The sequence below is a fragment of the Octopus bimaculoides genome, chromosome 5, assembly GCF_001194135.2.
Source record: "Octopus bimaculoides isolate UCB-OBI-ISO-001 chromosome 5, ASM119413v2, whole genome shotgun sequence".
NCBI classification, from domain to species: domain Eukaryota; kingdom Metazoa; phylum Mollusca; class Cephalopoda; order Octopoda; family Octopodidae; genus Octopus; species Octopus bimaculoides.
In genome coordinates this window covers 75,795,258-75,806,875 of record NC_068985.1, presented here as the reverse complement: position 1 = coordinate 75,806,875, position 11,618 = coordinate 75,795,258, and the positions used below count along the sequence as shown (strand labels likewise).

Sequence of the window (11,618 nt, the reverse complement as noted above, 5' to 3'; positions counted from 1 at the left end):
TATGAGGTAGTTGATTGGCAAAATTGCCAGAGCATCAGATAGAATGAGTTGCATATATTATTCTGGATCTCTGCACACGGAGTTCAAATCTTGGTGAAGTTGCCTTTGCCTTTCATCCTTTAGGGGAATACTAACTAATGCACCATCATTATGCTGGTACATTTTTTTCTCAAGAGTTCTCAATCATATTTTATCTATGGTTCCCATTGATTACTATATTATTCTGGTGGACCCCCATTTGATGTTCAAAAACTAGTTTTATAGATGCTTTTTTAAAAATTCTTATTTTGTTTTACACACATTCACTTGTGTAATTTGAACTATGTAAAATGATAGAGAAAGAAACCTAGTTGTTTCTTGCAATACATACCAATACATACATCTATTTGCTATTTTTTTGTGTGGACCCCAAAATCTTATATGGACCTTCAGGGGCCATATGGACCACGACTGAGAACCATTGCATCTAACTGCTACATCTTGCTTGTTCTGCTAGGTCAATCCTAGGAGAGTTGAGTCTGTTTGTGTCTGCTCATGACTACAGAGCTACCTAAAGCCATTGACAAAATCTTGATAGATGCTACTAAGTCAACTCTGACTCTGATTGTGAGTGAAAGCCATTGTTTAACATGTGTGGGTTTGTCTTTGTTAGTGTTAATTTAAAACTGGAGTGGTGTAAAAAAAGAAAAGTGTACTTTTCTGATTCAATAAATATAAATTATTGAACTAATTACCTGACTGAAATAAATACTGGAGTTGATTTGATTGGCTACAACTTTTGAACGTGATGCCCCAGCATGACCATAGTCCAATGTCTGAAACCAGTAAAAAGAATAAGAATAAATAATTTCAATTTTATACATCATGATAATCAAACAGCCTAGCTTGTGAAAATGTTTATTATAATGAAGCTTATGTAAGTATATTTATATATGAACCCAAAAGACTGCCAACCTTTCTTTCTCAGCATATCATGCTCTCCTTTGACTCATACTTCATACTCCCTTTTACACTAACCACCTCATTGAAGTAATGTAATATACCTTACACTGCCTCTTAGACCAACCATCTCTTTCATGGAATGAAAAGAAATTGAGAGAGAGAGAGAGAGAGAGATAAAGGAAATGGAGGAGAGGTGATCAGCAATGTATGTCTGTATGTCCAAAGATGTTCAACAAGACACCTTTCACATAGTAGCTTAACCTACTGAAAATAGCAGCCAAATCTCCCTCAAATCACAGCCTAATACCTTAAACAAAGGATATATTGGACAAAATACTTCCTGATATACAAAATGATGGGATTGCCACAACTAGAATGCCGTTCATCATAGATGTATGTGATCAGAGCTGAATAGTGGCAAAACAACTACAACCAAGTTTAATTTGAGTTAACAATGGAAACCCTCAATGCAGTCACTCAACTTACTAGAAATAACAGCCAAACCCCATTATCTTAAATTAGGTAAAATCACAATGGACAATAATAAAGTTCTATAAATCTTTTATCGTTTACTTGTTTCAATCATTTGACTGTGACCATCCTAGGGCACTGTCTTGAAGGGTTCAATTAATCAAATTGACACTAGTACTAATTCTATCAGTCTCTTTTGCCAAACCATTAAGTTACAGGAACATAAACAAACCAACATCTATGGCCATACCTGTGTCTATAGCCATGACTGCACATGGTCGCCATAATCATCATCATTTTGCCTACTTTTCTATGCTTACAAAGACAGACAAAATTATGTTGCAGCAGGTTCTCTTTATGGCCTGATGCCCTTCCTGTCACCAATACCCACTTGTTTCCATATAGGGTAGTAATCTCCTAGTCTATTGAACTACTAAGAACCCAGACATGTTTACATGGAGAATTGGAAACAACATTGTTAATGAAACCATTGTTTACAATCAGAGAGGATGAAGGAAATACAAGCTTCACACAAACACACTACATATACATATGATGGACTTCTATCAGACTCCATTTACCAAACTCATTCACAAGGCTTTTGACAGTCTGGGACTATGATAGAAGATACTTGCCTAAGATGCCATGCAATGGGACTGAACCTGAACCCATGTGGCTGAGAAGTAAACTTCTTGATCAATCAGGCATGTATTATGTATACATAACTACATATATATATAGATATAGACATATACATTACGGGATTCTCTCACTGCTTCTATAAAAGAAAGATTAGCAGGACACAGCTGTTTAGTTTTTTTTAGTTCAAAGTTTTGCTAGGGTCAACATCTTGAAGGAAAAAACAACCTAGCATAGAGATGGGTCCAATCTATTCACAAATGACAGAGACCATTACTGCAATGTCTGCAACCAGATCAACAAATCTTGGAGAGATGTGAATTCTCTCTGTCTCTCTCACACACACACGCATGCACGCACACACACGCATGCGCGCGCACACACACACACACATGCACGCGCACGCACACACACACACACACGCATGCACGCGCACGCTCACAGACACACACACACACTACATTACATTAACTGGGGAAAGCGGTTTGGAAAACTGTGTTTCTTCTCGTATCGTTAATATTTAAATAGTTTATAGGCTCAAAATATAAAGTAGTGTTCATGTAGAACAATAATGGAGCTATTCTATAGCAAAACTAAATATATTTAAAACATTAAATATACTTTTTCATACTGAATGAAATAAAAGAGCAGCCATAAAATAAAGTTCATAAACTGCTCAGGTAACATGTTTGGAATGAGTTTAAGATGTCCAGTTAACAACAAAGGGTTTCTCTCAATATCATTATCAACATCATTTAAAATGTATTTTCCATGCTGGCAAGGGTTGGGTGGCTTGACAGGAACTGTCAAGGCCAGGAGCTATACCAGGTTCCATAATCTGTTTTGGCTTAGTTTCTATGGTTGGGTGCCCTTCCCAAAACCAACCACTTCACAGAGTGTACTAGGTGGTTTTTACACAATCCTAGCACCAGTGCTTTTTATGTGACACCAATATCCACACCAATGCTTTATACATGGCAACGTGATTTTAGGATCCTATTTTATGTGACACTTTGGTTTTACGATCTCAACATGCAAAAGGAAAACTTTAAAAAGCATATTCTGCTGCTGTTACATATAAATTTGGACACTGATATCAAAGACGTTTGCAGCCACTAAAGGGAATGAGTCAAATAAGTATTGTAGGAAACATAACATTAATTTGTATGGGATAATTTGCTAGGTATTAAAGGTATTAATAAACAAGTGCAATTAAGATGCAGCAGCAGCAGCAGTAGCAGTAGTAGCAGTGGTAGTAGTAGCAGTTAAGCCCTAGATAAGTCAGCATTGATTAAGCACTCCTATAATCAAAGGTATTCAAACTATGACCATCCTGTTTTTTCTTCAGGCATAGTGTATCTAAGACAACATCGTCAAATGTGTGATGAGAAACATTTGGCTGCTGTTTCTAGCTAGTTACGTGACCATGTAGAAGCTCCTTCATAAGTCTGTAATGTAAATGGATGAGAGGTCTATCAAAAAATAATCTTGGTGAGCAGAGTTTGCAGTAAGACCCTCTTACTTTACATTAATACTTTACTACCAATGGTCAATGAGCTAGCCCTCACAATGTAGCTCAACTTACTAGATAGAGTGGTAGTTAGCAGTTAACTGTCTTTCAAATACTATCCTATTATTTTAAGACATCCAATAATAAGGTGGGACAATTGTTGCTGCAGTGATATTTTTTTTATCATGGACCTGCTTAATACAGACTGATTTATGTCTAAACAACAATGAAACTACGTCACTACAACAACTACTGCTGCTGCTGCTACTACTAATACTATTACTTCTTCTCTTCTGAACTAATAAGAACTACCTGTGCATAAGACCATCTAATGAACCCACCACTTCTCTCCTCATTATTCGTACAGTTTCACACCTGTCAAATTCTGTTGTTAAACATTATACATTTCCCCAGAACTTCCTTCTTCTAGCATTCTCTCTTTCTTTCAATCTCCCTGTTCACATGTTATCAACAAGCATCAGTTTATTGCACTTCAAGCTGAACAGTTATTTTACTTATTTCACATGCTCATAAAGCTAAAAATGTCATGACTAATGACTCTCTCTTACAATCATCATCATTAATGTCTGCTTTCCATGCTGGCATGGATTGGCTGGTTCTAGAGAAACTGACAAGCAAGAGGACTATGTCAAGCTCCAATGATTGCTTTGGCATGGTTTCTATGGCTGGATGCCTTCCTAATACTAAACACTTTACAGAATATGATGGGTCCTTTTCACATAGCACAAGCACTTATAAGGTCACCAAGTAACTTGCAAAATAAGACCTCTCAACTGAGCTGGAGTGCAGGATTGAGGGGAAGTGGCTTTATTGCAAGAGATGAGAGATTTAAGCATAATTAAGACAGGTCTATTGTTGAAGAAGAGATACATGACTACTCCAGCTTGAAAAAGAGAAAAAGATGGTGATGCTGACATGTCCAGGTAAAAGAAGATGAGCATAAGAAAGAATAGGAAGAGGAATCAGAGCAGTAAAAGGTAAAGTTACCTTCTCAAGTCATACCAACTCATAAAGGCTGGTTTCTCAGTTTCTTGGTGTATATATCCTCAATTGGACAGGACACTGGTCCATTGCATGATTACTCCTTTTTGCCAGCTGAGTGGACTGGAGCAACATAAAATGATGTACAGTTCTATATTTAAGAGATGAGGAATTATGTACATTATTTACATTTGACGGATATTTGTCCTCATCTTGTTTGTTCTTAATACAACGTTTCAGCTAGTATACCCTCCAACCTTCATCAGGTGTTTGGGGAAATTTCGAACCTGAGTTCTCATTCCTAAGGTATTTTTCGATGTTGTTGTTATTATTATTATTCAGGTCACTGCTTGGAATCGAACTCGGAATCTTGGGGTTAGTAGCCCGCGCTCTTAAGTACATATTAAGAGTGCAAGCTACTAACCCAAATATTCCGAGTTCAATTCCAGACAGTAACCTGAATAATAATAATAATAACATCGAAAAATACCTTAGGTATGAGAACCCAGTTTCGAAATTTCCCCAAGACAACTGAAGAAGGCTGGAGGGTATATCAGCTGAAACGTGTTAACAACAAACAAGATGAGGACAAATATCCCTCAAATGTAAATAATGTATAAAATGATTTGTTTTGCTCAAGAACATGTGTTACCAGGTTCAAGAATCAAAACCACAATCTTACAATCAGGAGTCCAACACCCTAACCACTAAGCCACACACCTCCACAAACCAGAAGGGTGGATGATTAAGTCTGCGAAAGTGTGAATAGAGAGCGACAAGTGGATAGTGATGGAGATAGAGGTGAATGCAGTGAATGATAAAAAGGGGTTGATGTATAGTCAATGGTAAATATTGGTTGGGAGGTCAAAGAAATAGGTGGAGAGCAAGGAGAAGGTGATATGTAAGTAATACAAAAAAGGTGAAGGTGGAGAACAGAAGTATAATGAAACTGTACATAGATGAGAAATAGGGAGATGATGTGAAATGGGGAGGTAAAGAGAAAGAGGGATACACAGTGATAGTGATCAAAGCTATGTAGGGGTGGATATAGGGAGTAACAAAGGTGTTAGGTGGCTATCAATGGCAGATATGAGCAGGTGTTCAGGGAAAAGAAGTGTTCAGTAGAAAATAAAGTGGTAAAAGATGACGCTAAGAATGCAGAATGGAAGGCAAAAGAAAATGATTCTAAGAAGAGAGACATGAGGCCAGAAGTTTAGTGGTAAGTAGTCTCAGTACATGACTAGTGTCGAGTAATCTCAGTACTTGACTAGCATTTATTTTATTCATTTTGGAAGGATGGAAAACAAAGTTGACCTTATCAGGATTTGAAATTATAATATTAAGAGCTGCAGGAAATCAAAGCATTTTGTTCGATGCTCTAATTATTCTGACAATCCACCAGTGCTCAACTCAACAAATTGTTTCTGACACAGATACAAGACCTGATATTTGTGGGGAGTGGTTAGTCAATTACATGAAACACCACCATCCAGTACTTGACTGATACTTTATTTTATTGACTCCAGGGAGCTGAAAAGCAAAGTCGACCTCAACAGAATTTGAATTCAAAACATAAAGGATCAGATTTTTTTGTCAGATGTTCTAATAATACTGCCAACCAATAATCATTATTATTATTATTATTTATGGCTGGAGTTGATAGTGTCGACTAACTGCCCTTACATCAAAATTGCTGGCCACATGTCCAAACAATAACAAATTATTATTATCATTATTATTATTATTATTATTATTATTATTATTATTATTGAGTGAGAGAGCAGTGCATGCCATCAAAATGACACTGGAGTACAAATATACAAAGCCCAATAAACCCATCATGACTACTTGTCCGATAAGGGTACACCAGGCACATGCATCACAACCATATGTCCACAACATGCCGATCTCACATCAAGACAAACAATGCATGACCTTGCAGGTGGAGCCTTGTTAAAATTTTCTTCTGGTCGAGTAGCCCATCCTGCTAAAAAGGTCCCTGAATAAGGGTTGTGTAAGGATGTTGGATGAAACACTCATGTTTCCAAAGGTGAATTATTCAAACCCCAAAGAATTCCTCTCAATACATGGCTATGATGCTCTCCAACTACTTCTATTTGTGACCAGAAGTGCACACATTGTCAGCCATTAAGGGACATGCACGACTGGTTAAAGTCAAGCAAATGACAAGCAAATGTGTGGTATTGAACAGAATATTTGCTGTAGTTCATCTTTTATACCATGACATGGTAACACTTCCAATCAGTTAAGATCAAAAGCCATGAGAGCCACTGCATTCTATTGAATTGACCATATAAACTAACCAAATATTGACAAAGTTCCTAACTTGATAGACCTCCTGGATGGCACCCACCTGTCAGTGATAGTGAAGGGTAGAAAGCCAAAATGTCACACATGTGGATTTGTGATTCACTTAAAGGCTTTCTGTTCTCAAACAAAGACAAACCACCCATTACTGCAACATCACAAAACCAAGTGGAAGTGATAAGGACTTCTACACCCATACTTAAACCAAGACAATGAAGGAGTTTACTCCCAGTTCCTTTGGAAAAGCAAACTTCTGAATATCCTGCTCCCTAAACCAACAACAATGACCTAGAGAAAGAAGAGCAGACTGAAACATGGATCACAGTCACAAAAGGGGACAGGTGAAAGAGGAGAAAGGTACATAGCCCTACTCCAAGAACACAGCAAAAACATACACAAAATCTAACAACAGCAAGATCATCAACATGAAAACACAGAAACAACCAATAATGAAACTGCAAAAATCAACAAAGTATTTCCAACTGTATGCAAAATGTATCCATTAATTTCACTGTGAACAAAAACAACAGTGAATTGATGGATTTTGAAAATCAAAATAACAACAAAACTGAAAAAAGAGGAAAAGGAATTTCAGGATTTCATCTTCAAAACCCCAAACAACAGTTTTTTAATAAAAACATCCTCAGACATTTACAAAACAATTCATGAAAAACTTTCAGTTAGTGTTGGAATTTTTAAAAAAACAATAGACAAAAGGCTTTTAGAAAACATTCATCAGTAGAGAGGTCCAGAATATCCAGGATTCTTGAAAATCAAGGTAGTGACCACCTCTATATTTTTTCTAGCATGACTGCTCTGAGATTAGGGTGTGTAAATGTGAATGGTCTGAGGTCAGCTTGGAAGCAAGGTTATTAGCTCAATGATCTCGGGTCACTTGATTTAGATGTAGCTGCCGTTAGTGAAACGAGAATTTCTGAAAAGCATGCTCTTGCATCCATTATTATTATTATTAAGACAGCAAGCAAACAGAACCATTAGCACACTAAACAAAATGCTTAGCAGCATTTCGTTCATCGTTATGTACTGAATTTAAATTCTGCCACGGTTGACTTTGTATTTCATCCTTTCAGGGGTCAATAAAAGAAATACCAGTAAAGTACTGGGGCTGATGTAATCGAATTGTCCTTCCCTCAAAAATTTTAGGCTTTGTGCCTATAGTAAAAAGGAGGAGAAGGATTATCTTATACAGGGTGGTTGGGCTGGCAGAATCATTAGAACTTTGGAAAGGTGCTTAACAGTTCTGAGTTCAAATCCTTAGGTCAATTTTATTTGTCTTCCATCAACAAAAGCTCTACACCATCTTATATATTACATGGGAGGCTACATGATTAACAGTGCAGTTTTAGACAAAGTGTAGAATTTACCACCATGAAACATCAGTTACAATGATGAGGTTATGTGGTTAGACAGAAACAAAAGAGAGATCTCTTTTAGTGGATTAACCAGCAGAAAAGATCACATGCATGCCTTCACTGCTGTAACAAAAATCAGATCAAGATGACAGGTAAATGGCTGGAATTGAGACAAAAATAAAGGAATCTGACACTTAGAGCCATTACAACTAACAACTATCATCAGCCTATCACTGGTGGAAAAAAAAAAACAATAACAAGTACACTCACAATTAACACTTCCTGGCCTCCTCTGTTGCCACTTTTTTCACATAAGGATCTTAGTGATCAATGCCAACACATGAAGGAACCAGTAAATTAGAAGAGAACTTAAATTCTTTAGACATAAGAAACACCTGCTCTCACCAAGATATATCAGTTGAGGTGTATTCTATTAAGAACATATTAGAGTACAAAATAGAGCTCATTCACCTTTAGAATTACCAGATACCTGACAGTATTATGGTATACTACCAATTCTAGGTTTAGGCATTCCTCATGTATATATGCATGCACTCAAACATTCATACATAACAATGTTTCTTGTCTGTTATAGATGGTTTGAGAATTTTCACCTGAAAAATCTCTCAAAAGTGCAGGCTTGGACAAGGTTTTTTTTTAAAATTTGGAGTCAGGCAGTTGCTCATGCATGCAAGCCTTTACTCTTTCCATACCATCAACATTTTCTGAAAATAGCCTTATGCCAATACAGATTGGTACCAGTATCAAAATGGTCATTAAAGATAAGAAGATGGGGAAAGTAGCAGATCCATCAGCAATAATTGGCCAAGATGCTGAGGAATATCTGTCAAAGAATGGCTGAAGCTAGTCACTCACATACTCAATCAAGTAATACAGGCAGGTGTCATAGTATCATCAACTGAAACAAGAATAAGGAAGATGTATTGAGAAGAAGCAACTATAGTGGTATCAAACTGATGGACCATGTTATGAAATAAAAAAAAAAGAGTCTTAGTACATGATTAAGAAGAGAATTGTTAACTGAAATTAAGTTCAGATTGATGCCTGGTTTGTGTATTATTGACGTTAACTTCCTAGTGGGACAACTACATGAGAACTTGAATTTTAGCAAAGACTCCTCTTCTCTACTTAGCAACTGTTGATCTAGAAGCCTTTGACAGGGTATCAGGAGCTGTAATCTGGTGGTTGGAAAGTGGTACCAGTCAGATACAGAGATGGAGTCAGAAAAGTGAAAGTTAGAAATGAATTGAGAGAGAGCTTAGTATGCATCTAGGTATTCATCAAGTTCAGGTCTCAACTACTTCTTACATTTTTTGCAAACTATAAAAGGAGATCAAGGCTTGTTGTCCATAGGAACTCATATGCTGATGACCTAACACTCACAGTGGAACTTGTGGAAGATTTAGAGAAGAAATTCCAGACATGGAAACAAAACTCAGAATCAAGAAACTTTAGAGAATATTAGCAAAGGCTAAAATTTTAATAAGTACATATGAAGACAGGACTTTGTTGACATTAGAGAATTGGCCATACTCAATATATAGAAAAGAAATGGGTAGGAGTTCCTAACCATGCACTTGAAGTGATCTTTGGGAGCACAAGAGATGCACTAGGATGATAGGGAGGCTGTTATTGAAAAACTTTGTGTGTGTCAGATGCACAGAAGTAGTTAGCAGACATAGCGCCAGTAAAATAGACTGTATCTAATGCTTAGAAGACTTCATAGAAGTAGTTGATGGCTTCTGTTACCTAGGTAATATGATAAGAAGCATAGAAGAATGTTTTGAAAGAATTGCAGCCAGAATAAGACAAGAGGTAGGAGAGGGGACGTTTTGGAAACTATTACCTCTGTTGACAACAAAAAGATTCTCTCTTTAAGTGAGGGGTACACTGTATGATGTCCCTGTGTAAACAGCGACTCTCTATGGTAGTGAGATGTAGGTACTGACTGTGTAATGCAAATGTGCATGAACTATATGGTACTAAGGAGCTAACAAATAAACTGGGTATAAGAGGAATTAGATGTAGTGTACAACAAAAACTACTGTATTAGTGAACATGTATATGGATGATGATAGTTGGATGAACAAGTGCCTAGAGATCCATATGAAAGGAACCTATTGGAAAGGAAAACTGTGGAAGTTAAGGGCAAAAGTGGTGAAAGCAAATCTCACTCTGTTGAACCTCACAAAGGAGGCACAAAGACATGCAAAAAGTAGTGTGATGCTATGTTGTCCAACCCATTCAAGTATTGAAAAGAAAGACATAAAAGTGATGTTGAGATGCCAGCATGGAAAACAGATGTTAGATGATGATGATATGTATATGTACAGGCATGGTTTTGGCTTGGCTGTTTTGTTAAAAAAATTGCTTCCCAACTATGTGGTCTTGAGTTCAATCCTAACATGTGGCACCTAAGGCAAGAGCCCCAGGCTAATCAAAACCTTGTAAGTGGAAACAAAGAAGTCTGTCATAGACAGACAGGTAGATAAACAGATAGATAGACAGATAGATAAATGGATAGATAGACAGAATAAATATGTATGGACAAATATAGGCAGATATAATATGTATATATAAACCTTTGTATGTGTATATCTGTGTCTGTTTATACCAATGTGTGCCTTAGTGTTTGCTTGACCCACACCATCACTTGACAACCAATGTTGGTTTGTTTATGACCCCGTAACAGTGGTTTGAGCACATCAGCAAAAGCAACTGATAGAATAAGTATCAGGCTTAAAAAAGAAGTACTAGGATCAATTTGTTTGACTAAGCGTTAAAGGTGGTATTCCAGCATAGTAGTAGTCAAACAACTGAAACAAGCAAAATTTAAAAGATTAAAGACGCACATACAAATACACATGGCCTATTTAATTTTCAATTTTTTAGTTGAACACTTCAGTGAATAACATAACATTTAGACAATTTTAAATGTGCTTTACAAAACCCGTTTTTATCTTTTTGCCTCATTATACATACTCTCTCTCTTTACTTGTTTCAGTCATTTGACTGCAGCCATGCTGGAGCATCACCTTTAGTCGAGCAAATCGACTCCAGGACTTATTCTTTGGAAGCCTAGTACTTATTCTATTGGTCTCTTTTGCCGAACTGCTAAGTTACGGGGACATATACACACCACCATCGGTTGTCAAGCGATGCTGAGGGGACAAACATATATATGCACATACATATATATATATATACATATATACGACGGGCTTCTTTCAGTTTCCGTCCACCAAATCCACTCACAAGGCTTTGGTCAGCCTGAGGCAATAGTAGAAGACACTTGCCCAAGGTGCCACGCAGTGGGAATGAACCCGGAACCA

At 37.0% G+C, this 11,618-nt stretch overlaps 1 protein-coding gene across 10 annotated transcripts in view; it reads right to left on the bottom strand.

Annotated features, from left to right (window-relative positions):
* The window catches only part of LOC106873989 (leucine-rich repeat-containing G-protein coupled receptor 4), a 115,567-nt gene that overhangs the window by 16,294 nt on the left and 87,655 nt on the right, over window positions 1-11,618 (bottom strand). For 9 of the 10 annotated variants that reach the window (XM_052967790.1, XM_052967787.1, XM_052967791.1 and 6 more), the window contains one exon: window positions 735-815. In XM_052967790.1, coding sequence (XP_052823750.1) covers window positions 735-815 — 81 coding nt within the window. Of the gene's footprint in view, window positions 1-734; window positions 816-4,570; window positions 4,703-11,618 lie in introns of those variants that run through there. The other variant, XM_052967793.1, reaches the window with a different exon arrangement.